Source organism: Anolis sagrei, chromosome Y, assembly GCF_037176765.1.
Source record: "Anolis sagrei isolate rAnoSag1 chromosome Y, rAnoSag1.mat, whole genome shotgun sequence".
Lineage (NCBI taxonomy): Eukaryota > Metazoa > Chordata > Lepidosauria > Squamata > Dactyloidae > Anolis > Anolis sagrei.
Window position 1 is genome coordinate 39,961,007 of NC_090035.1, and position 27,610 is coordinate 39,988,616.

Consider the following 27,610-nt stretch of genomic DNA (forward strand, 5'->3'; position numbering starts at 1 on the left):
GCTGCTGGGAATTGAAGTGGGCTTTAATGTACAAACCAGGCATAGGCAAACTTGGGCCCTTCAGGTGTTTTGGACTTCAACTCCCACAATTCCTAACAGCCTCAAGCGACTGAGGGGGAAAAGGAAAGGGCCTGAGGCTGTTAGGAATTGTGGGAGTTGAAGTCCAAAGCACCTGAAGGGCCCAAGTTTGCCTATGTCTGGTTTATACATTAAAGCCCACTTCAATTCCCAGCAGCCTTTTCGGTACTGCCTCTCTCTTCCGTTACTCTTTAAGTGCGCAGCTCGGCCACAGACATCCCGTCCCCTTTCGATTCCCCATTGGGCGGAACGCCTTTCACTACCTCCCGACCAATGGGAGCGTTGGAACGTCAAAAGAGGGGAAAAGCAGGGTACTTTATTCTCGGAGCGCGCTTGCGCCACTCGCGGAGCTTCCAGGCCGGCGTTCGGATAGGGGCTCGGTGGCGCAATTAGCGTCGCGCAAGCGCAGTGCGGCGCGTGTGTGGCGCGGAAACGAGACGGCGTTGGGGTGAGGGCTGTTGCCTCAGGAGAGAGGCTTCGACAGCAGGAAGAGGCGGTTGAGGGAGGACGGGGCTTGTGGAAGCTCCGCTCCCAGCCAGGCCGGGGCCTGAGGAGTTGGCGTCTCCGGGAAGGGTCCCTGCCTTGGCCCTGGCCCTGGGGCTGCATGGACGTCCAAGGGGCCCCTCGCCCTCTACGCAGGCCTGGCAGGTAACTCTACCCCTTCTTCGGCTCCCAACGGCTTCCCAGGCCGGGGGAATTACAGGCCTCAATTCAGGACGACCTAAGGCATATGAAATTGTCCTAACCCTGCTCTGTGGCCTCCTGGGAGTTGTAGTTTGGTGAGGTCTTGGCAAAGAAGGCGAAAGACCTGGTCAAACTACAACTTTTGGGGTTCCATAGCACCCCTCCTTCCCCTTGGGTTCGTGAACACTGTAGCATTGATGCAGCTTGACATCCTTCGAACTGCTTATACTGTGGAATGGTGGGAGCTGTAGTTTTATAACAGGCCTGGACAAGCTTCTGTCCTTCCTCCAGGTGTTTTGAACTCCAGGTCCCAATCTAAGACGAACTGAGGCATATGAAATTGTACTAACCCTGCTCTGTGGTCTCCTGTGAGTTGTAGTTTGGTGAGGCCTTGGCAGAGAAGGCGAAAGACCTGGTCAAAACACAACTTTTGAGTTTCTATAGCGCCCCTCCTTCCCCTTGGGTGCGAGTACACTGTAGCATTAATGCAGCTTGACATCCTTTGAACTGCTCATACTGTGGAATGGTGGAAGCTGTAGTTTTATAACAGGCCTGGGCAAGCTTCGGCCCTTCCTCCAGGTGTTTTGGACTCCAGGTCCCATTCTAAGATGACTTGAAGAATTTGAAACGGCCGTCACCCCGCGCTGTGGCCTCCTGGGAGTTGTAGTTTGGTGAGGCCTTGGCAGAGAAGGAGAAAGACCTGGTCAAACTACAACTTTTGGGATTCCATAGCACCCTTCCTTCCCCTTGGGTGCATGTACACAGTAGCATTGAGGCAGCTTGACATCCTTTGAACTGCTCATACTATGGAATGGTGGGATCTGTAGTTTTATAACAGGCATGGACAAGCTTCGGCCCTTCCTCCAATTGTTTTGGACTCCAGGTCCCATTCTAAGACAACTTGAAGAATTTGAAACGGCCATCACCTCGTGCTGTGGCCTCCTGGGAGTTGTAGTTTGATGAGGCCTTGGCAGAGAACGCGAAAGACCTGGTCAAAACACAACTACTGGGGTTCTATAGCACCCCTTCTCCTTGGGCTCATACAGTACAGCTCATACTATGGAATGGTGGCAGCTGTAGTTTTATAACAGGCCTGGGCATACTTTGGCCCTCCCTGCAGGTGGTTTGGCCTGCAGGCCCCAATCTGTGAGGACTTGAGACATTTGAAACCACCTTAACCCCACTCTTTGGCCTCCTGGGAATTGTAGTTTGGTGAGGCCTTGGCAGAGAAGGTGAAAGAGCTTGTTGAACTACAACTTTTGGGATTCCATAGCGCCCTTCCTTCCCCTTGGGTGCTTGTACACTGTAGCATTGATGCAGCTTGATATCCTTTGACCAGCTCAAACTGTGGAATGGTGGGAGCTGTAGTTTTATAACAGATCTTGGGACACTTCGGCCCTCCCTCCAGGCCCCAATCTATGACAACTTGAGGCATTTGAAACTGCCCTAACCTCGGCAAACTTCAGCCTTCCATCCAGATGTTTTGGATTCCAACTCCCACAATCCCTAACATCCTGTTTTATAACGTCTTCAGGTTTCTTTGCCCAAAGAATGCTGCTCCCTTGCAGAACTATTATTCCCAGGATTGTTTCGCATTAAGGCCTGGCAGTCAATGCCAGAGTATATAGGCTTGGTCCCTCCAGGTGTTTTGGACTCCCACAATTACATCTGACTTACAAATGACTTACAGTTAAGAACAGGTCTGAGAAAACAACGGGAGAGAAACTTATCTATTTACTAGCTGCCCCTGCCATGCGCTGCTGTGGCCCAGTCTGTGTATATGTGTATTGTGTGTGTATATGTGTATATTTGTGTATATTTGCATGCGCTGTAATGGATTTTTAAAATGAATTTTGGCTTTTTAAGTCTCTTCTGCTGTGTTTTTCAGTGTTTTTATGAGTGATGGTCATTTGTTGGCCTGAGAGGTGGCACATTTTGGTGTTATGGAAAATTAAGAAAGGAGAAAGTCTGCTTAATAATAATAACAACAACAATAGTATTAGTAATAATAGAATCCTAGGGTAAGAAGAGACCTCCAAGGGCCATCCAATCCTGCCCCACAATCAAAGCACTCCTGAGAGATGGACATACACTCTCTGCTTAATAATAAATAAATAAATAATAGTAATAGAATTCTAAGGTAGGAAAGGACCACCAAGGACCATCCAGTCCTGCCCCACAATCAAAGCACACCTGACAGATGGACATTCACTCTCTGCTTAATAATAATAATAATAATAATAATAATAATAGAATTCTAGGGTAGGAAGGGACCTCCAAGGGCCATCCAGTACAGCCCTTTCTGCTATAAAGGACAAACATAATCAAGGCACTTCTGATAGATGGCCATTTAGCCTCTGATTAAGAAGAAGAAGAAGAAGAGGAAGAGACATGTGGGATTTCTTTGGATTTCTAGTTCACCTTCAATCAAACAGCAATTAGGATTCAGCTGCGGGGGGAGGGGGGTCTTTGTTCTCCCTCCTCACACCCTGCCTTTTTGCACCATATTCAGTGCTGTTCATGTCCTGCGACCTGCGAGGAAGGGGGCGGGGCGGAGCTCCCTGGCTCAAGAACCAGCCCCCTCGCTGATGGTGTTCAGAAGAAGATTAAAAACCTGGATGTTCGAACAGGCATTTGGTTAATCGGTGCAATGAATGTGATGATTACAGGAATGGTAATAAGGACGACGAAACTGGATCATGATTTTAGTTATGAGATGCATTGGGTTGTTATTGCTGTGTCAATATTGTGTATTATGTTTTTGTGGTTTTAAATTGTATATTGTTGATTGTTGTACCTTTGTTGTAAACCACGTTGAGTCGCCGTTAGGCTGAGAAACTGCGGTATACAAGTAAAGTAAATAAATAAATAAATAAATAAATTGCTGGGTCTTGAGCAGGGAGGAGGAGGATGCAAGCCCTCTCTGCTTCCACATCTGCTGGTTAGGCTTTTTAATTCACCTTCAATCAATGAGCATGCTAAACTCCACCACTGAGAGAATTGAACAGAAGGGAAAGGTGAGGTAAGGTGGCCTCCTCGGTGCTCCCAGCCTCCCTTGCCTCTTGCCCTGATCCAGCAGTGAGGGAGGATGGCTGTTGGTGCCTCTCGCGCTGGCTGTGCCCACGCAACGGGGATGGGGGGAAGAGAATGGGTTTGCACGCATGCGCAGTGTTCTCTTTTTCCTTTTTAAAATTTAAAGGTCTTATTGTTTCTTGGGAGGAATTTTTTTGAGTGCAGGACATAGATTGCTCTGAATGCTGCCTTGTGTCCAAATTTGGTGTCAATTTTCCCAGCGTTTTTGAGTTCTGTGAATACCACAAACGAACATTACATTTTTATTTATATAGATTTACTGTAGAGTCTCGCTTATTCAACCTTCAGTTATCCAACATTCTGTATTATCCAACGCAGTCTGCCTCCTGCCCGGATCCACTTTGTTTAATACATTTTGATGTTTGGTGCTAAATTCATAAATACAGTAATTACTACATAACATTACCATGTATTGAACTGCTTTTTTGTCGATTTGTTGTAAAACATGATGTTTTGTTGCTTGATTTGTAAAATCATAATGTAATTTGACATTTAATATATGTACTTTTCCTGAATCTCACCTTATTATCCAATGTTCTGCCAGCCTGTTTATATTAGGTAAGCAAGTCTACTGTATTTATATCCTGCCGGTGACGCAGCAGGTTAACTTGCTGAGCTGCTGAACTTGCTGACCAAAAGGTTGGTGGTTCGAATCTGGGGAGCAGAGTGAGCTCCCGCTGTTAGGCCCAGCTTCTGCCAACCTAGCAGTTTGAAAACATGCAAACGTGAGTAGATCAATAGTTACTGCTCCAGCAGGAAGGCAACAGCAATCCATGCAGTCATGCCGACCACATGACCTTGGAGATGTCCTGGACAATGCTAGCTCTTTGGCTTAGAAATGGAGATGAGCACAACCCCCCAGCTGGACATGACTAGACTTAATGTCAGGGAAAACCTTTACCTATGGGTTGAGCATCCCTTACCTAGAATATTCCAGAATTGTCCACATGGTATAGTTGAGATAGTGACACTTTTCCTTCTGATGGTTCAACATATGCACACTTTGTTTCATGCTCAACATTACTAAAATTCTACATAAAAGCACCCCCAGATTCCCCACTCTGGGAGTTGAAGTCCAAAACACTTAGGGCTTAAGTTTTGCCATGCTTGCCAGATTCCCTCCTTGGCCCTTTCTACACTGCCATATAATCCACATTATCAAATTAGATAATCCACATTATCTGCTTTGAACTGTATTATATGAGGACCCTTCTAGACAGGCCCTAAATCCCAGGATCTGATCCCAGGTTTTCTACTTTATCCTGGATTATAACAGTCCCCACTGTCAGATAATCTGGATAAACAGAAAACCTGGGATCAGATCCTGGGATACAGGACCTGTCTGAAAGGACCCTAAGTCTACACTGCCTTTATAATCCAATTCAAAGCCGATAATCAGGATTTTATATGGCAGTGTAGAAAGGGCCCTTGTTTTCTTTCTCTTCCACCCCTTCCCAGCATTACCTGGTTTTCTTTGCTTTCTTTATTTGTTTAGCAGCAAAGTCCTTTGATACAAACTTGAGTCTCCCTTCGCCCCTGAATCCACAAGAGTCTCTGGGAGGTTTCTGGTGGTTGGGTGAATACTAGATTTCGTTTCTGGCACAAAATAATTGGAAGTATTATATAATGCGATAATCAGTCTGTGTATATAAAGTACACGCAACATGAATGAATTTAGCATCTAGGCCAGGCATATGCAAACTTTGGTCATCCAGGTGTTTTGGAGCTCAACTCCCACAATTCCTAACAGCTGGTAGGAATTTACATATGTTTGATCTAGACTTTTAATGTGTAAAGTGTGTAAAATTGACAGCAACCAAAGGCACAGACACACACATGAGAGGATCTATATATACCCTAAATGCACCAGATCTTAGGAAGACAGACGGACAAATGTCAGTGTGCTGGAAGGAACAAAGACCACTAGCATTGAAGCGATGCTCCTATGCCATCAACTCCGCTGGACTGGCCACATTGTCGAAATGACCAATCGTCATCTCCCAATCATCATCTACTCTCAACTCAAGAGTGGAAAATGGAATGTTGGTAGACAAGAAAAAATATTTTAAGATGGGCTCAAAGCCTTAAAAACTGTGGTATAGACACAGAGAACTGGGAAGCCCTGGCCCTTGAGCACTCCAGCTGGAAGTCAGCTGTGACCAGCAGTGCTAGTGAATTTGAAGAGGCACGAATGGAGGGCAAAAGGGAGAAACGTGCCAAAGGGAGAAACGTGCCAAGAGGAAGGCGCATCAAACCAGTCTTCCACCTGGAAACGGATGTCCTCACAGCAGGAGAACATGCAGATCAAGAATAGGGCATCAGTCACCTATGTACCCACTGCCAAGATACCGCACTTGCAGGACAATCTTACTTGGACAATGAGGGATCATCTAAATAAAGTACACCAGATTTCTTATAATCCTGGAAGCTAAGTAGGGTCATTCCTGGTTGGCATTTGGAAGAGAGACTGTAAGTTATATTTCAGATGAAATCGGCTCTGAAGATTAGGAAAAACTTATGACATTAATTGAGTTGCCATAAATTGAGTGATGTGATGGACACATACACACTCACATATCTCCAGGATATCTCATTATGTACATAGAAACAGTCCCCAAGTTCTGTAGGTTTGTTCTTAAATTGAATTTGTATGTAAGTTGGAACAGGTCCATTATAAGTGTAACTCCAGCCATATATAAGCTTTGGATAACACACGGAAGGCTTAACACCCCGGTGGTATTTGCTTTGCTGTCTGTGGGCCCTTCCACACAGCCCTATATCCTAGAATATCAGGGCAGGAAATCCCACATTATCTGCTTTGAACTGGGTTATTTGAGTCCACACTCAGATAATGTGGGATTTTCTGCCCTTATATTCTGGGATATAGGGCTGTGTGGAAGGGTCCTTTGCCACGAAGCCATATATCCCAGAATATCAAGGTAGATAATCTACAATAGCTGTTTTGAACTGGAATATCTTGATATTCTGGGTTAAATGGCTGTGTGGAATGGGCCCCAAGACATCCATGGACTCGAACGGCTGCTGCTGCTGCTGTTGTTCCATTTTTATTGAAGGGAAAGTGAGGTTCACCTGGCATTTTTGTCTTGATGAAAGGCTCTGCATTAACTGCTGATTTTTGATTTCTCAAATAGCTACTGATTTTCCTTGCTAGGTATTTCAAAGCACATTAAACTAATTTTGTGTGAATTTGCTTTGTCTGTTTTACTTAGGGCCCTTCCACACAGCCATATAATCCAGAATATCAAGACAGAAGATCCCATAATATCTGCTTTGAACTGGGTTATCTGAGTTTATACTTCTATATATTCTAGTTCAAAGCAGATAATATGGGATTTTATTCAGCTGCGTGGAAGGGGCCTCAAGGCCCTTCTACACAGCCCTATATCCGGAATATCAAGGCAGAAAATCCCACAATATCTGTTTTGAACTGGGTTATCTGAGTCCACATTCAGATAATGTGGGATTTTCTGCCTGGGATATAAAGCTGTGTGGAAGGGCCTTAAGTCGCATCTCTTGTTATCTTTTCCTCCCTTTTCCACAGCTGAGTCAATGCAGAAATTACAGAGGAGCCCCAGCTACATTGTCCCCTTTATTGTGAGAGGGCCATGGTCTGTTTACAGTGGGAGCAGAGCTTTAGCGCTGTTTCTCAACCATCTGGGTTCTTCCCACTAAGAAAAGTAAGAGCTCCTAAAGTTTATTGGGCTTTAAAAATACTTACTATTTTCTTTGCTTGTCTCTCTTGCTGGAGAAACTAAAGAGCACCACAAAACTGGGTATTTGTATGCCTGTGAAATTATTTCTTGCAGCACCAGTCCCACCATTGCATCTCTCTCTATTTTAGCACTCGTTGCACACATTGCAATGCCAGCTAAAGCACAATCCAAAAAATGCCAAAGTTTTCAGTTGTTTCTTGTTGAAATGTGAACATCCCAACATACATTGTATTATGTATGTATTTATTTATGGCATTTCTACCGCGCCTTTCTCATCCCGGAGGGGATTCAAGACGGCTTTACATACAGACAACTATTTGATGCCTTAGAACACAATGTACACTTAAATAAATATTAAAATACAATTAAAAAGTACATTAAAAACAATCAAAACATTTAAAAACAATGCATTCAGAGTTAAACACGTAATCCACGAACATAATCTGGTCATTGCACATTGTTCCAAGTCTATCTATTGCGCAAGTTCTCTAAAGGCTTGGTCACAAAGCCACATTTTTATTCTCTTGTGAAAGTTCGGGAGGGAGGGAGGGACTTGAGCTAATATCCCTGGGGAAGGAGTTCCACAGCTGAGAGGGCACCACGGAAAAGGCCCTGTCTCTCATCTCTGCCAATTGAACCTGCGAGGGAGGCGAGATCAAGAGCAGAGCCTCCCAAGATGATCTTAAATACGATGATAGTAGATTTGTATCCTACCTTTCTCTGACAAATTTTATCAAGGAAATACTAAAATATCCTCCACTATGTGCCCTATATTCCAGAATATCAAGGTAGAAAATCCCACCATATCTTCTTTGAACTGGGTCACCTGTCCACACTGCCATATATTCCAGTTCAAAGCAGATAATGTGGGGTTTAATTCAGCTGTGTGGAAGGGGCCTATGAAACCCAAGCTTTTATTTAAAGTTGTGGTGTACAATCACATGTGTTACCGTGATTTTTGAAGGGAAGCTTTGAAATGCAACAAGGCAGCTCTGACCAATTTAAAGTGGTTCAGAATTAAGGTTTCCTTAAACCCATTATGTCTTAGGAATTGTAACAGGAAAGTATGAGTTTAGGTAGTTGAACCAGAATTAACACACTAAACTTATGGGAACACTTGAGCTTGTGCTTGATATTTAAACTGAATTTAAGAGGCACCTGGACATCATTCTAGAATAAGAGATTGGCAAGTGTTGCCCTCTAGTTGCTTTTCTCTACAGCGCTAATCAAAGTCAAGTCAAACCTTTATTTACAGTCAGTGACCAGTGTAGAATTTCATCTTACATTTACATCAGTACAGTATTTACATTAGGTTAGGATATAAATTAAGATTTACCACCATTTAAAGATACTTATAAAACCCTAATTTGTCTATAGGTTTTGAAAAGATAACCTTGACCAGGGGTCCTCAAACCTTTTAAACAAAGGGCCAGGTCGCAGTCCTTCAAACTTGGAGGGCCGGATTATAATTTGAAAAAAAAATGAACGAATTCCTATACACACTGCACATATCTTATTTATTTATTTACAGTATTTATATACTGATTTTTTTTACCCCTGGGGGACTCAAAGCGGTTTTTTGTAGTGCAAAAAACACTTTAAAACAATACAATAATTAAAATGAAAAATAATTTTAGCAAATATAAACTTACAATTTTAATAAATATAAGACCTACTTTTGGCTGATGAGATAGGATTGTAGTTGTTGTTGTGTATTTTCAAGTCATTTCAGAGAGAAAGAAAATATGAACGTCGGAAGGAAGATTGGGAAGCCAACCCCTCCACCACACTCCCCTGCTTTATATCCCTACATCCTGTTCCCTTCACCCCCCTTTTTTTTCTCCCAAAACGCCACCCCCATCCCACCCAAACCAACACACATATCCCCCCCCCCTTACTGCATATCCATTTTTGTAAAACTCTTATAAAGAATTTAAAAAAAAACTTAGGCTGACCCTGAGTGAGGGCCAGGTAAATGACCTTGGAGGACCGTATCTGGCCCTTGAGCCTTAGTTTGAGGACCCCTGACCTAGACCTTAAAACTATATCGTATTAAAATATCTCATCTCATACTAGTCAACTGCAACCCTAACCAACATCAGGGAGGATGGAACTGTAGTCATTCAACAACTGGAGAGTTATGGTTATCTATCCTAATTCTAGAACAGGGAATATTCAGGTTTATGTAAGATTTTACTTTGCAAGTCAGATTGGAGGAAGTATCTAAACATCTTAGATTTCTAGGACAGGGAATCCTTTCCTCTGGTTAGAAACACTTTTTAATATCCTGTATAAATAAGTGCAGTTTTCTTCCTCAACTTTGTTTGACCACAGGTAATTTCAATGCCTTCTCTGTGGACATGAACGCTACTGGAATGCTTGGATTTACAGCAGTGCCTCCATTAACTTGCTTTCGTCAGCCCTGTTGCGAGAAGATGGCAAAAGCGAACATTACTAGGGATCTCATCCACAGACAGCTCAAGGTGTGTCTTGTTTTAAAGAATATTTTGCTTGGGTTGCTGTGGGTTTTCCTGGCCCGTGTGGCCATGTTCCATAAGCATTTTCTCCTGTCGTTTTTTCACATCTATGACATCTTCAGAGATTGTGAGACAACCCCACCCTCCCAGTCTTTTGCTTGTTTTTCTGGGATTGGGGTAAAAGAGAATAGTGGCAGATGAAAACATGGATTGTGTTAGGGTGCATCTGCTGTAGTTTCACACCACTTTCACTGCCAAGGCTCACTACTATGGAATCCTATGTTTGGTGAACACCTGCAACTCTTTGGCAAACCATGCCAAAGACCTTATAAAACCACAAATTCTATAATTCTATATCATTGAGCCATTCCAATGCAAGTAGTGTCACACTACAGTCATTCAACAGTTTAGATGCATCCCAAGTGTCACATTTAAAAGCTTTCTGTTTTGTTCATACATTTGATTTAGATGTTACTGTCAGACTGTTCTTTGACATTATGGCAAGAGGCTCTTAAAGTTGATCTGAGAAAGGCAAATGAAAGATACTGCTTTGCCCTTTCACTATTGTTTGCCCCGTTTGAAACTGAAAAAAGACCATAACATATTATACTGTTCCTTAACCCAGTGTCGTCCATGTTTGTGAATGCTACTCCTGTCAATCAGTTCTGGCATGGCTAGTAGGATCAAATGGTAGTCTGATGAACATTATAGTCCAAACACATCTGGCGGGCATCTGGCTGAAGAAGGCTTTCATTACACTGCATCATATAATGTAGGAATGGCTGTGGGAAATGTTGTGGAACATTTTTTAAAAAATTCTCAGCTGCATTGATATGCTATAGTAAAAACAAAGAATTTCTTCAGACTAGGAAGTGAACTATTTTGTCTAGTTTAACTATTATCCAAAATTGAGGGGTATATAACAATGTGGATTATAGGAAGTTGGATAGTAGGCAGTTGGATCAGAAAGAAATTGCAGGCAGGAAATACTGACAGTGGCAATCATGCCTAACCCATGTTTTACGTTCATTGGGATTTGTTGCTCAAGTCATGAATTGTCCCGAAGACCATTCAAATGGTTATTGCTGGTGTTTCTGTCCTGCCCCCCCCCCTTTTTTTTTGCTATTCCTATCTCAGGTTTTGTAACTTGGCCAACAAATTAGTGAGAAGCCATTGTTCTGGAGTTCAGTCATAATGGTGAGCCAGAGTTTGTAAACCAGCTACAAGCTGTAGCTTCAAACTATGATTTTGTGGCAAGCTGACAATTGTTTCTTCTTTTTCTGGATAAGTTCAGAAAGAAGAAAATCCAGAAGTCAGTAAACCACAGACTGTCTTGCCATTGCATGACAATCTGTTCATTGTTTCCAAAAACTTGAAATATCAGAATTGGAGAATGTCATATGCAGTGCATTTTGTGCTTAAGTGAAACAACATTGGATTTATTGTTGAAGGTTTTCATGGCTGGAATCACTGGGTTGCTGTGAGTTTTCTGGGCTGTATGGCCATTTTCAGAAGCATTCTCTCCAGATGTTTCACCCACATCTATGGCAGGCATCCTCAGAGGTTGAAGGGTCGGTTCAAAACTATGCAAGCGAGGTTTATATATCTGTGGAATGTCCAGGGTGGGAGAAAGAACTCTTATCTGCTTGAGACAAGTGTGAATGTTGCAATTCCACAGATATATAAACCCCACTTGTCTAGTTTCCACCCCAGTCTCTGATAATGCCTGCCATAGATGTGGGTAAAAGGTCAGGAGAGAATGCTTTTGGAACATGGCTATATAGCCTGGGAAATTCACAGCAACCCAACATTAGATTCACTACTCTCTTGTTGATTGATCAAGAAGGGCCATGCTTGCATAGTGCAAAAAGTATGGTGTTCATTTGCTCTTCACAGGAGAAGGGTGCCCTCAGCTTCGAACGCCATTATCATGTTACAGACCCATTCATCCAACGCCTGGGCTTGGAGGCTGAGCTGCAGGTAAGCACTGGAAAAATTGAAATGCATACCTGTCCTAAGATAATCGCCACTGAACACATGACTGCTAATAATGCAAGTGCAGTTTTTTTTCTCTTCAAGAGTGAATATTCCCTTTTTTGGCATGCCTTTTAGAAACATTCCCTGAGGAATATAATCTTGTGCTTTTATTTTCCATTTATAGCTGAATAGAAATGGAAAATAAAAGCATTGGTTCGTCCTATCCAATACGAGGTCTTCTTGGGGCTCCACAAGACACTTTTGCTTTAAAAAGGGCTCTGTGGCTGAAAACGTTTGAGAATCCCTGCTTTAGAAAAAGAGAAAAATCTTTTTTTTTTCTTTTTTCTTTTGCGAGTAGAACACAGCTCAAATACTTCTCCCTAACATATTTGGTTTTTTTAATGTGGATATTTATTTTTCATCCATCAAGGGAATTTCCAGTTTCAGCCTATTGTAGTGCAAGCCAGGCAGAGGTTTATGACTCAGCTATTCAGCTATCTGTTTTCAAATTACTTAAAAAACTAGGCATGTCCTAACTAATGGAAGGAATTACATATTTTTTCTTTGGACAGTCTTAAATGTAATATTTAGGTATCACTTTCTGACTTCTTCGTTTAGGGCCACACAGGCTGTGTCAACTGTCTTGAATGGAATGAAAAGGGAAAGTAAGTATGACTTCAAAATACAAAGGATGGACAAATGCCTATTGCAGCATGTATTCTAAGTTGGATGGAGGGATCTTATATTTGTAACTGATTTTATAGTGAACGGATTTGCATTTTTCCTTTTGTGCAGCTCAGTCAAATTGTGCCTCTACAGTAGTCTTTCAGTTTTTAGGGATAACATTTGATAAATCGCTTAAAAACCCCAAAGATCTGGTGTGTTCATGTTGTAGCTGTTAACTATAGTGGCAAAATGAGACTACAGTCCATAGAATTGGGTTTTTGTGTGTTTTCTGGGCTGTATAGCCATGTTCCAGAAGCATTCTCTTCTGACGTTTCGCCTGCATCACTATGCAAGCGAAACATCAGGAGAGAATGCTTCTGGAACATGGTCATACAGCCTGGAAAACACACAACAACCCAGTGATTTTGGCCATGAAAGCTGTTGACCAAACATCATCCATAGAATTGTTTAATGATGAATACTAGGCATTGGTTTACAGCAGTGATTCGCAACCTTCGGACTGGCATATGTTTTGGATTTCAGCTCTCAGAATTCCTGACAGTTGGCCAAGCTGATTGGGGCTTCTAAGAGTTGATGTCCCGAGAACCTGCAGGACCAAAAGTTGGGACCCACTAGTTTAGAAGGAACCACCTGCTTGTGAACTTCTAGAAGTCTTTGGCAAGATTCTCACATTTGTCTTAATTGAATGCTGTTTTAGCATAAGTTATGGTAGTGAGGATAGAATATACTGGATATATTGTTCTTAAGGCCACGTTCCTTGAGGTCTGTAGAGAACAATTTAGAAGCCTGCTGAAGGCTGTCAATTTGTACCCATTTGTCACTGGAGAGTATCCTTTCTTGGAAGCTATGCAGTAACTGAAACAGGTGATCTGGTGACTGGCATCTGTCCTTAGACCACCATTCTGAGTAGCACTGCAATAGGAGCCCCTGTTCATTATTGAAGTTTAATCCAGCTATTCTGCACACACAGTGGAGGGATGGACAATCTTGTCCTTCACCTCTGGCATGAAAAAGTAATATGTGTATTTTACAACCTTGGCTTCAAGGTTAGAATACATTGCTTATTCATGATTCAAGTGTTTGTGTAGCAGAATAGGTACCTCCACCAATTTGTAGAATACTCACTGAACAGAGAGGGCAATGTGTTGTTGGAGGCTTTCATGGCTGGAATCACTGGGTTGCTGTGAATTTTCCAGGCTGTATGGCCATGTTCCAGAAGCATTTTCTCCTGATGTTTTGCCCACATCTATTGCAGGCATCCTCAGAAGTTGTGAGGTTCTCATCTGCCATAGATGTGGGTGAAACATCAGGAGAAAATGCTTCTGGAACATGACCATACCGCCCAGAAAACTCACAGCAACCCAAAGACGACCATTTCTATAAAGAATTGTCATTTGTCTGTGGGTGATCTGCTATTGTCTGGACCCATTTCTCTTAATCTGCCCAGCAAATAATGGAGCTTCCCTCTATTTCCTCATTGTTGTCTATAATTCTGCAATTTCAGTCTGCCAGAATGGCACTTGCATTTGAGTGTCAACTGAAAATGGATGTGGAATAGCAGCAATCATTTTGAAATTGCTTATGTAGCTTAACATGTAATGTTCTGCCTCCTTTTGCTTGTCAGCTTGCTGGCCTCAGGCTCTGATGACCAGCACACAATTGTGTGGGATCCCCTGAATCACAAGAAGCTCCTTTCCATGCACACGGGCCACACGGCAAACATATTCTCTGTCAAGGTGAGTCGGATTTGGAGTAAGTTTGCAGAAGGACATGAAATGCTCTTGTTTTAAGGTTAGATATTTAGGGGCAGCTGGGGGATTTAGTTATAGAATTTGGGTAGCAAATCTGGTACTGTTTAGTTATATGTACAAGTAGGAGTACCGTATATTCCGACATATAAGACGACTGGGAGTATAAGACGACCCCCAAATTTTCCAGTTAAAATATAGAGTTTGGGATATACTCGCCGTATAAGACCACCCCTCTTCCAATGCACACCAAATAAAATTTTTAAAAAATCAGATTTGAATTCAATATGGTAATTTTAATTCAAATGTTTATGACATGCAGGTTCATGTGAGAGGGACACTGTACCTTACATTGGGCATTATAGTTGCTCTTTCTCCCTTGAATTTCATTTACACTCTGGGTCCTTTACATCATGCTGGCAAGTATAAAAGCAGACTTTAAATGGTTCAGATTACATTTATGTTGGCATAGAAGCTTGCATGCAAATAGAAGTCAAGCTTTGTACTACAAGTACTGAGGTGAAGGCAAAGCATTTGTAAAATTTTTATCTATATGCAGTCTTTATAAATCAGGACCTCCTATCAGAAGAGAAGGGCAGATTGGGCCCTCATCCTTCAGAAATGTAGCATTTGGCATGGCACATGTTTACTGGGTCACATCTTGACATGTCTTCATCCTTAAATCACCGTGACAGCTTGAATTGTTTTAGAGTTTCTCAAGAACATAGCCAGGTGATTTTTAATTGTTAGAAGGGGAAAAGAGATCAGAAAAGAAGAAGGGGGACCCTGGGACAATAAGAGCTTTCAAGTTTGACTTCTGTCAAAAATAAATTCAAAGATACAGGATGGGGGACGTGTGGCTCGATAGCAGTACATGTAAAAAAGATCTTGGGGTCCTTGTGGACAACAAGTTAAACATGAGCCAGCAATGTGATACAGTGGGAAAAAAAAGCCAATGGGATGTTGGCCTGCATCAATAGGAGTCTAGTGTCTAGATCAAGGGAAGTCCTGCTCCCCATGCTCTGTTCTGCCTTGGTTAGACCAATTGGTCCATTTCTGGGCACCACAGTTGAAGAGAGATATTGACAAGCTGGAATGTGTCCAGAGGAGGGTGACTAAAATGATCAAGGGTCTGGAGAACAAGCCCTATGAGGAACAGCTTAAAGAGCTGTGCATGTTTGGCTTGAAGAAGAGAAGGATGAGAGGAGACATGATGACGTCCATGTATAAATATGTGAGAGGAAGCCACAGGGAGGAGGGAGCAAGCTTTTTTTTGCTGCCCTGGAGACTAGGATGCAATGGAACAATGGCTTCAAACTACAAGAAAGGAGATTCCATCTGAACATGAGGAAGAACTTCCTGACTGTGAGAGCCATTCAGCAGTGGAACTCTCTGCCCCGGAGTGTGGTGGAGGCTCCTTCTTTGGAAGCTTTTAAACAGAGGTTGGATAGCCATCTGTCGGGGGTGATTTGAATGCAATATTCCTGCTTCCTGGCAGAATGGGGTTGGACTGGATGGCCCATGAGGTCTCTTCCAACTCTATGATTCAAAGCAGGGACATCTCTGGCCCATCCTCTGTTTGGATATCAGCCAGCAAAGAAATGTCTTAAATCAAGAAATAGCTTACTAAGATCTACAGAGATACTCACAGGGATACCTCAGCAAGCAAGAGTCAAAAAGTGGCAGGCTAAAACGCAGAGCCTCGATCCATGGCTGATACCAGATGAGAACCCCCCCCCCCCCCCAGGGCACAAGGAAGACTGGGCAACTTGGAAGGCGCTGAACAGACTGCGCTCTGGCACCAGGAGATGCAGAGCCAACCTTCAGAAATGGGGCTACAAAGTGGAATCCATGACATGCAAGTGTGGAGAAGAGCAAACCACAGACCAGCTGCTGCAATGCACCCTGAGCCCTGCCACATGATGCACAATGGAGGAGCTCCTTGCAGCAACACCAGAGGAACTCCAAGTGGCCAGATAGTGGACAAAGGACATTTAATCAATTACCAAGCTTGCAAACTTAACTCCTGCCGTGTTACCAGGCCGGCTGGGGACGTTTGCGTGCTGTGCTGTCCCTGGTCTGCTGCTAGCTCCGCCTCTGGTCTCAAGGCCGCCAAGGGAGCCAAAACCGGAGCATGGGACGGAGCCGCGAGGGGCAGGGTTCTCTTCTCCCACTGCCTCCCCGCTCCGGTTTTGACTCCCTTGGCGGCCTTGAAACCAGAGGCGGAGCTAGCAGCAGACCAGGGACAGCACAGCACACAAACATCCCTAGCTGGCCTGGTAATGCGGCAGGAGTCAAAACCAGAGCCGGGGGCGGGGACGGGGGGGGGCGCGGCCTCAGCACCAGAGCGAGCTCTCCCGTCCCCGCCCCCCGCTTTGGTTTCGACTCCTGCCGTGTTACCAAGCCAGCTGGGGACGTTTGCGTGCTGTGCTGTCCCTGGTCTGCTGCTAACTCCGCCTCTGGTTTCAAGGCTGCCGAGGGAGCCAAAACCGGAGCGGGGAGGCAGTGGGAGAAGAGAACCCCGCCCCTCACGGCTACGTCCCATGCTCCGGTTTTGGCTCCCTTGGCGGCCTTGAGACCAGAGGCGGAGCTAGCAGCAGACCAGGGACAGCACAGCACGCAAACGTCCCCAGCCGGCCTGGTAACACGGCAGGAGTTGAAGCCGGAGCGGGGGCGGGGGCGGGAGGGGCGGGGCCCTCTGCGGGGGGCGGGGCCTCAGCAGCCAGAGGCGAGTTCTCCCGTCCCCGCCCCTGCTGCTCTGGCTTTGGCTCCTGCGGCAGCTGGGATGGAGGGTGGAGGCGGAGCCAACTCCATGCCGGCACGGGTGAAGACAGCCTAGGAGGCTACCACGCTGCCGGCTTGGTAGTAAAGCCTGCCATTCCTCCTCCCCGCCCCACCCTCCCTCCGTCCACCCTCCTCTTCCTCAGGCTCCACCACGCGGGGATGCCAAGGGTGAGGGAAAAATGATCCGGATTTTTATACCGGGGTGCAAGACGACTCCCCACTTTTGAGATGATTTTCCTGGCTTAGAAAGTCGTCTTGCACCCCGGAATATACGGTATATACAATTACAAGGGCAGATATGTACAGGTACAAGTAGGCAACAAGATGCCCTTCAAATGTTTTGAATGACAACTCCCACAATCTCTAATCTATGTTTGTTGGGGCTTCTGGGAACTGCATTCAAATTTTTCCTTAAGGTCTCCATATTCCCTATCCCTAGTACCAATGCATTTTGAATTAAATAGTCCAAATAATAATCTCTCTCTCTCTCTCTCTCTCTATCTATCTATCTATACATATAATAACAGTCAAAGTTTGTATGCGGCGGACGTGTGGCGGTGTGGAGGAGTATGTGCCAGCTTTCTGATTGGCTGCCGCTGCGGTGCTATTTGCATATGGTCTCTGATTGGCCAGCTTCAAGAGGAGCCCCTGGTGGAGAAAAGGGTTCATGACAGAAACGGAGACATGAGAGAAGGAAATTTGCATATGGTCTCTGATTGGCCAGCCACAATTCCAAGATTCCGAGATGACAAAGGGAGGAAAGGATAAGGCCAGGGGCTCTGTCAGAAAATAACCAATACAGACCAAACTTGGCACACAGAGCCCCCATGACCCACTCCATCCTACTGCAGTTTGGAGAAGGATGAACCATGGATGATGGGACTTGCAGTACCATCACTCACATTCTGAGACCGCTGTTAACCTCATCCAATGACTGATCAGTTCCAAACTTGGCACATAGACTTCTTATTATCCACTTTACGTCCTGGTGTGGTTTGGCTGGGGATGGTCCATGGATTATGGGACTTGCAGTACCTTTGCTCAATTCTTGAGACCACTGCAACCCTCATCCAATTACCGATAAAGACCAAACTTGGCACACTGAGTCTCCATGACGCACTCTATTATTATTATTATTATTACAGGTTCTTATACCCCGCCCTTCTCACCCCAGGGGGGACTCAGGGCAGCTTACAAAAGCAAGGCACCATTTGATGCCCACGTCACAAAACATCAATACAAAATTATTACAATTAATAGTTAACAACAATTCATACATAATACCAATAAAATCAGTAAAAGCCCCATACAACCCAAATCATCCCCCCCACATGGTCAGCGTTCACTAACTCATAGATCTCATTCTCAATTCCACTTCTTCAATCCTGCTGGTCGTATTCATCTGATTTAATTGCCAGATTGCCCGAAGGCCTGGTCCCAAAGCCACGTCTTCACCCTCCTCCTAAAGGAGAGGAGGGATGATGATGTCCTGATTTCCCCCGGGAGTGAGTTCCACAGGTGAGGGGCCACCACTGAGAAAGCCCTGCTCCTCTTCCCCACCAGCCTCCCTTGTGACAGTGGTGGGGTCGAGAGCAGTGCCTCCCCAGCTGATCTCAAACTCCGGGGTGGGACGTAAGGGGAGATACGTTCGGACAGATACACTGGACCGGAACCGTACAGGGTTTTTTCTACATCCTGGTGCAGTTTGGAGGAGGATGCACCATGGATGATGGGACTTAAAATACCTGCACTCCATTCTTAAGACCATTACAACTGCCAACAATGATGGATCAGGACCACAATTTACACAGAGAGCCGGCATGACCTAATCTACATCCTGGTGCGGTTTGGAAGAATTTGGCAAAGTCACTTCACTCACTTCCTGAGACCACTGAGACCCTCACCAATGACTGATCAAGAGCAAACTTGGCACATAGAGTCCCCATGACCCACTCTACATCCTGGTGCACTTTTGAGGGGGACAGACCATGGATGATGGGACTTCCAGTACCTCCACTCCCTTCCCAAAACTGCTGCAACCCTCATCTAATGTCCAAGATCAGACTTGGCACACAGAGCCCCCATGACCCACTTTACATCCCGATGCTGTTTGGAGGAGGACGGACGATGGATGATGGGACTTCCAGTACCTTCACTCACTTCCTGAAACCACAGCGACACCTATCCAAATACCAAGAAAGACCAAACTTGGCATAGAGAGCCCCCTTGGCCAACTCAACATTCTGGTGAGGTTTGGGGGGGGGGGGAGGGAACAGACTATGGAGGATGGGGCTTGCAGTTCCTAAACTCACTTTCTGAGACCACTGTGACCCTCATCCAATGATTAATCAAGAACAAAACTTGGTGCACAGAGCCCCCACGACCCACTCTCCATTCTGGTGCAATTTGGAGGAGGATGGACCACAGATGATGGGACTCGCAGTACCTTCACTAATTTCCTGAGACCACTGCGAGCCATATAAATAACTGATAAAGACCAACCTTGATACACAATTCCTTTCTCAAATACATCCTGGTTCAGATTGGAGGAGGACAGACCATGGATGATGAGACTTCAAGTACCTCCACTCCCTTCCCAAGATTGTTGCAACCCTCATCTAATGACCAATCAAGACCAAACTTGGCACACAGAGCCCCCATGACCCAATGTACATCCTGCTGCAGCTTGGAGGAGGGTTGACCATGGATGATGGGACTTGCAGTACCTTCACTCACTTACTGAAACCACTGCAACCCTGAACCAATGACTGATAAATACCAAACTTGGCACACAGAGCCCCCATGACCCTATCTACATCCTGTTTCAGTTTGTAGGAGGGTGGACTTTGGATGATGGGAATTGCTGTACCTTCACTCACTTACTGAAACCACTGCCAGCCTCATCCAATGACTGATAAAGACCATATTTGGCACACAGAGCCCTCATGATCCACTCTATATCCTGCTACTGTTTGGAGGAGGGTGGACCATGGATGATGGGACTTCAAGTTCCTTCACTCACTTCCTGTAAACAATGCAGCCGTTATCCAATGATCAATAAAGACCAAACTTGGCATACAGAACCACCATTACCCACTTTCTCTAATAACCCGGGCAGCGCCGGGTCCTCAAGCTAGTGTATATAATAAAAGTCAAAGTTTGTATGCACATAGACCTCTCATGACCCACTTTACGTCCTGGTGTGGTTTGGCCGGGGATGGACCATGAATTATGGGACTTGCAGTACCTTTGCTCAATTCTTGAGACCACTGCAACCCTCATCCAATTACCGATAAAGACCAAACTTGGCACACTGAGTCTCCATGACGCACTGTACATGCTGGTGCGGTTTGGAGGAGGATGCACCATGGACGATGGGACTTGCAATACCTGCACTCCCTTCCTAAGACCATTACAACTGCCAACAATGATGGATCAGGACCACAATTTACACAGAGAGTCCGCATGACCCTCTCTACATCCTGGTGTGGTTTGGAAACATTTGACAATGGATGATGGGACTTGCAGTCACTTCACTCACTTACTGAGACCACTGAGACCCTCGCCAATGACTGATCAAGACCAAACTTGGCACGCAGTGTCCCCATGACCCACTCTACATCCTGTTGCACTTTCGAGGAGGACAGACCATGGATGATAGGACTTCAAGTTCCTCCACTTCCTTCCCAAGGCTGCTGCAACCCTCATCTAATGTCCGATCAAAACCAAACTTGGCACACAGAGCCCCCATGACCCACTCTACATCCAACGGTGGTTTGGAGTAGGGCATACCATGGATGATGGGACTTGAAGTACCACTACTCGCTTTCCGAGACTCCTGCGACCCTCAACAATGGCTGAAAAACACCAAACTTGGCACATAGACCTCTCATGACCCACTTTACGCCCTGGTGTGGTTTGACTGTGGATCGAGCATGGGTCATGGGACTTGCAGTACCTTCGCACAATTCCTAAGACCACTGCAACCATCATTCAATTTCCAATAAGGACCAAACTTGGCACACCAGATCTCCATGATGCACTCTACATCCTGGTACAGTTTGGAGGATGATGCACCATGGACGATGGGACTTGCAGTACCTTCACTCACTTAGTGAAACCACTGAGACCCTCATCCAATGACTGATGAAGATCAAACTTGGCACACAGAGCCCCCATGGCCAACTCAACATTCTGGTGAGGTTTGGGGAAGAACAGACTATGGATGATGGGACTTCAAGTACCTCCATTCACTTCCCAAGACTGCTGCAACCCTCCTCTAATGACCAATCAAGACCAAACTTGGCACACCGAGCCCCCATGACCAACTCTACATCCTGGTGCTGTTTGGAGGAGGATGGACAATGGATGATGGGACTTGCAGTACCTGCACTCACTTCCTGAAACCACAGTGACACTCATCCAAATACCAATAAAGACCAAACTTGGCACAGAGAGCCCCCATGGTCAACTCAACATTCTGGTGATATTTGAGGGAGACTATGGATGATGGGACTTGCAGTACCTTAACTCACTTTCTGAGACTGCTGTGACCATCATCCAATGACTGATCAAGACCAAACATAGCACACAGAGCCCCCCTGGCCCACTTGACATCCTGGTGCTGTTTAGAGGAGGATGGACCCCAGATGATGGGACTCGCAGTACCTTCACTAACTTCCTGAGACCACTGCGAGCCATAGAAATAACTGATAAACACCAACCTTGATTCTACAGAGACACTTGCTGGAACACCTCAGCAAGCGAGAGTCCAAAAATGGCAGGCTCAAACTCAGAACCTCAACCAATGGCTGATACCAAATGAGAGACTCCCCCCTGGGCACACAGAGGACTGGGCGACTTGGAAGGCACTGAACAGACTGCACTCTGGCACCACGAAATGCAGAGCCGACCTTCAGAAATGGGGCTACAAAGTGGAATCCTCAACATGCAAGTGTGCAGAAGAGCAAACGACAGACCAGCTGCTGCAATGCAGTCTGAGCCCTGCCACATGCACAATGGAGGACCTTCTTGCAGCAACACCAGAAGCACTCCAAGTGGCCAGATACTGGTCAAAGGACATTTAATCAACTACCAAACTCACAAATTGTTTGTTTGCTTTGTTCTGTTAGAAAGGAAATATAATTTGACTGCTTGTCCTGACACGACAAATAAATAAATACCAACCTTGATATACAATTCCTTTCTCTAATAACTGGGGCAGCGCCGGGTCCCCAAGCTAGTCTATACATATAATAAAAGTCAAAGTTTGTATGTGGAGGACAAAAGTGTGGCGGGAGGAGTATGTGCCAGCGTTCTGATTGGCTGCCGCTGTGGTGCTATTTTCATATGGTCTCTGATTGGCCAGCTTCAATAGGAGCCCTGGTGGAGAAAAGAGTTCATGACAGAAATGGGGACATGAAAAGGAAATTTGCATGTGGTTTCTGATTGGCCAGCCTCAATTCCAAGATTCCAAGATGACAATGAGAGGAAAGGATAAGGCCAGGGGCTCTGTCAGAAAATTACCAATACAGACCAAACCTGGCACACAAAGCCCCCATGACCCACTCGACATCCTATTGCAGTTTGGAGCGGGATGAACCATGGATGTTGGGACTTGCAGTACCATCACTCACATTCTGAGACCGCGGTTAACCTCATCCAATGACTGATCAGGACCAAACTTGGCACATAGACCTCTCATGACCCACTTTACGTCCTGGTGTGGTTTGACTGGGGATGGACCATGGATTATGGGACTTGCAGTACCTTTGCTCAATTCTTGAGACCACTGCAACCCTCATCCAATTACTGATAAAGACCAAACTTGGCACAGTGAGTCTCTGTGACACACTCTACATCCTGGTGCTGTTTGGAGGAGGATGCACTATGGACATTGGGACTTGCAATACCTGCACTCCTTTCCTAAGACCATTACAACTGCCAACAATGATGGATCAGAACCACAATTCACACAGAGAGCCCGCATGACCCACTCTACATCCTGGTGCGGTTTGGAAGAATTTGGCAATGGATGATGGGACTTGCAGTCACTTCACTCACTTCCTGAGACCACTGAGACCCTCACCAATGACTGATCAAGACCAAACTTGGCACACAGAGTCCCCATGACCCACTCTACATCCTGGTGCACTTTTGAGGAGGATAGACCATGGATGGTAATGGGACTTCAAGTACCTCCACTCCCCATGTATGCGTGCATGCGTACCTGTGGTACGATCAAACGAAAAAAGAAAAAAGCTTCAACAATCATTTTATTAGATCTGCGCTGCTGAAAATCTGGACCAAACACAAGGCGAAACTGTATCCAAAGATCCCTACATGGATATCCCCCCTGGAGGCGGGACAAAGAAGATTGTTGGGGTGGTCAACATAGCCCACCTACAAGGACATCCTTATCAGAAAAGACAGTTCCACACAATTAAAAACCAGAGAGGAAATCGCCCAGAAATTCAGCAATGTCTCCTGGTACCAGTATTTACAACTAAAGGAACATCATAAAAAAGATAAAGAAACAGTCTTTATGGAGAAGGATGACTTCCAAGAGAAGATATTAATGAAAGATAAGAATACCATCACTAAGATATACAACAAACTGTTGGACTGGGCCACGGAGACAGAACTGATTAGAGAATGTAAGATTAAATGGGCGCAAAATATAGGGAGAGAGATAAAATTGAGAGAATGGGAAAAACTGTGGACAAGAAAGAGCAGATATACCTATTCAACGGACATAAAAGAGAACTGGACGAAGATGTTCTTTAGGTGGTACATGACACCCCAAAAACTGAGCATAATGTACAAAAACACCCAAAATAAATGCTGGAAATGCGAAACACAGGTGGGAACATTCTTCCACACTTGGTGGACATGCCCTAAAATGAAAGCCTTCTGGAAAATGATACAAGAATCATGTGAAAAAATTTTCAAATCAAAAATACAACTGAAGCCAGAATATTTTCTGCTGGGCCTGACAGATGAAGAATTTGAAAAAGACCGAAACAAGGATACCCTTTTCACATACCTCTCCACTGCTGCCAGAATGGTTATAGCAAAGAAATGGAAACAAAGAGAAATAGCGACGAAAGATGAATGGTTAACAAAAATCCAAGAAATAAAAGAAGCGGATAAATTGACCTTTGCCTTAAAGGATTCTTACGGTAGACCGATCCTAAAGACAAATTGGAAAATAGTAGACGAATACATTACGGAAGAACTTACTCCAAAGCATCAATAAACAGGAGGACAAAATAGTGAATAAGTTTAAGAACAAATACAACGATAATAAACAAACAAAAGAAAGTATTAAAACTCATCTAATGACTAATCAAGACCAAACTTGGCTCACAAAGCCCCCATGACTCACTCTACATGCTGCTACAGTTTTGGAGGAGTGTTGACCATGGATGATGTGACTTCCAGTACCTTCACTCACATTCTGAGACCTCTGCAAACCTCATCCAATGACTGATCAAGACCAAACTTGGCACATAGACCTCTCATGACCCACTTTATGTCCCAGTGTCGTTTGGAAAAAATTGGAGATGGATGATGGGACTTGCAGTAACTTCACTCACTTTCTAAGACCACTGAGACCCTCGCCAATGACTAATCAAGACCAAACTTGGGACACGTAGCCCCAATGACCCACTCTACATCCTGGTGCTGGTTGGAAGATCACAGACCATGGATGATGGGACTTTATGTACCTCCACTCCCATCCCAAGATTGCTGCAACACTCATCTAATGACCAATCAAGACCAAACCCGGCACACAGAGCCCCGATGACCCACACTACATCCTGCAGTTTGGAGGATGGACAATGCATGATGGGATTTGCAGTACCTTCACTCACTTACTGAAACCACTGCGACCCTCATCCAATGACCAATAAAATCCAAAGTTTGTACACAGAGCCCCCATGCCCCACTCTACAACCTGGTGCAGTTTGAAGGAGGATGGGCCATGCATGATGGGACTTCCAGTAACTTCACTCACTTACTGAAATCACTGCGACCCTCATCAAATGACTGATCAAGACCAAACTTAGCACACAGAGCCCCCATGACCCACTCTACATCCTGCTGCAGTTTGAAGGAGGATGGATTTTGGACGATGGGACTTGCAGTACCTTCACTCACTTACTGAAACCACTGTGACCCTCATCCAATGACCAATAAAATCCAAAGTTCGCACACAGAGCCCCCATACCCCACTCTACATCCTGCTGCAGTTTGAAGGAGAATTGGCCATGCATGATGGGACTTCAAGTACCATCACTCACTTCCTGAAAACAATGTAACCATCATCCAATGACCAATAATGACCAAACTTGGCATACAGAACCGCCATTACCCACTTTCTCTAATAACGTGGGCAGCACCGGGTCCCCAAGCTACTCTATATATAAAAAAAGTCAAAGTTTGTATGTGGAGGACAAAAGTGTGGCGGTGTATGTGCCAGCATTTTGATTGGCCAGCCTGAAAGTTCCAAGATTCTGATTGGCTGCCGCTGTGGTGCTATTTGCATATGGTCTCTGATTGGCCAGCTTCAAGAGGAGCCCCTGGTGGAGAAAAGAGTTCATGACAGAAACGGGGACATAAGAAGGAAATTTGCATATGGTCTCTGATTGGCCAGCCTCAATTCCAAGATTCCGAGATGACAAAGAGAGGAAAGGAAAAGGCCAGGGGCTGGGTCAGAAAATTACCAATACAGACCAAACTTGGCACACAGAGCCTGCAAGACCGACTCGACATCCTACTGCAACCATGGATGATGGGACTTGCAGTACCATCACTCACATTCTGACACCACTGTTAACCTCATCCAATGACTGATCAGGACCAAACTTGGCACATAGACCTCTCAAGACCCACCTTATGTCCTGGTGTGGTTTGGCCGGGGATGGACCATGGATTATGGGACTTGCAGTACCTTTGCTCAATTCTTGAGACCACTGCAACCCTCATCCAATTACCGATAAAGACCAAACTTAGCACACTGAGTCTCCATGACGCACTCTACATCCTGGTGCGGTTTGGAGTAGGATGCACCATGGACGATTGGACTTGCAATACCTGCACTTCCTTCCTAAGTCCATTACAACTGGACTTAAGTACCTCCACTCCCCAAGAATGCTGCAAAACTCCTCTAATGACCAATCAAGACCAAACTTGGCACACAAAGCCCCCATGACCCACTCTACATCCTGCTGCAGTTTTGGAGGACGGTTGACCATGGATCATGGGACTTCCAGTACCTTCACTCACATTCTGAGACCTCTACAAACCTCATCCAATGACTGATCAAGACCAAAGTTGGCACACGAGAGTCCCCATGACCCATTCTACATCCTGATGTTGTTTCAAGCACGTTGGACCATGGATGAAGGGACTTGAAGTACCTCCACCCACTTCCCAAGGCTGCAGCAACCCTCATCTAATGACCGATCAAGACCAAAGTTCGCACACAGAGCCCTCATGGGCCACTCCCGGTGCTGTTTGGAGGAAGGACGATTGATGATGGGACTTCAAGTACCTCCACTCACTTCCCAAGACTGTTGCAACCCTCATCTAATAACCGATCAAGACCAAACTTGACACACAAAGACCCCATTAGCCACTCTACATCCTGGTGCTGTTCGGAGGAGATCGGACGATGGATGATGGGACTTGCAATTCCTTCACTCACCCTGGAACCACAGCGACACTTATCCAAATACCAATAAAGACCAAACTTGGTCCCCATGGCCAACTCAACATTCTGGTGAGGTTTGGAGGAGGACAGATGATGGATGATGGGACTCGCAGTACCTTCACTGGCTTCCTGAGACCACTGCAACCCATATAAATATCTAATAAAGACCAACCTTGATATACAATTCCTTTCTCAAATAACCCGGGTAGCGCCGGGTCCCCAAGCTAGTAAAAAATAAAAATAATTGCATTTGTTATCTACCTTTGCTCATGGTTCCAGGTGGGGTATAACACAATCAAAACATATCAACTTAAAATACATACCCCAAAACACATGGTACAAAGATCAACAATAGAATGGTTCAGAGTTGATTGGCTTGATCTGCCAGAAGGGATGGGTCTTCAATTCTGACCGTTCATTTAGCTGTCTGATCTGTAAAATGACAGGCTTGCCAACTAACTGAGTGTATTCTTGCACAGTTTGTATACATTTCACTGAGGGCTGTGCAGAAAAAACATCCTTGTGGATTGTGTCCAATGGGGCAAATATTCTGTCTCTTCCACCCTGCTGATCTAAATAACATCCATTATCCACCACCTGAGACAGCTTTTCACCATATCTTTGATAAGG

The 27,610-nt window shown here is 45.0% G+C and overlaps 1 protein-coding gene across 3 annotated transcripts in view; it reads left to right on the plus strand.

Annotated features, from left to right (window-relative positions):
* Positions 1–417: 417 nt before the first annotated feature.
* The window catches only part of LOC137095149 (WD and tetratricopeptide repeats protein 1-like), a 94,628-nt gene continuing 67,435 nt past the window's right edge, over positions 418–27,610 (plus strand). The window contains exons 1-6 of one of the 3 annotated variants that reach the window (XM_067461458.1): positions 419–726; positions 7,418–7,553; positions 9,924–10,072; positions 11,963–12,046; positions 12,662–12,708; positions 14,355–14,466. In XM_067461458.1, the coding sequence (XP_067317559.1) occupies positions 9,950–10,072; positions 11,963–12,046; positions 12,662–12,708; positions 14,355–14,466 (366 nt within the window). In that variant the 5' untranslated portion in view covers positions 419–726; positions 7,418–7,553; positions 9,924–9,949. Of the gene's footprint in view, positions 727–7,417; positions 7,554–9,923; positions 10,073–11,962; positions 12,047–12,661; positions 12,709–14,354; positions 14,467–27,610 lie in introns of all 3 variants that reach the window. The other 2 variants (XM_067461459.1, XM_067461457.1) reach the window with 2 other exon arrangements.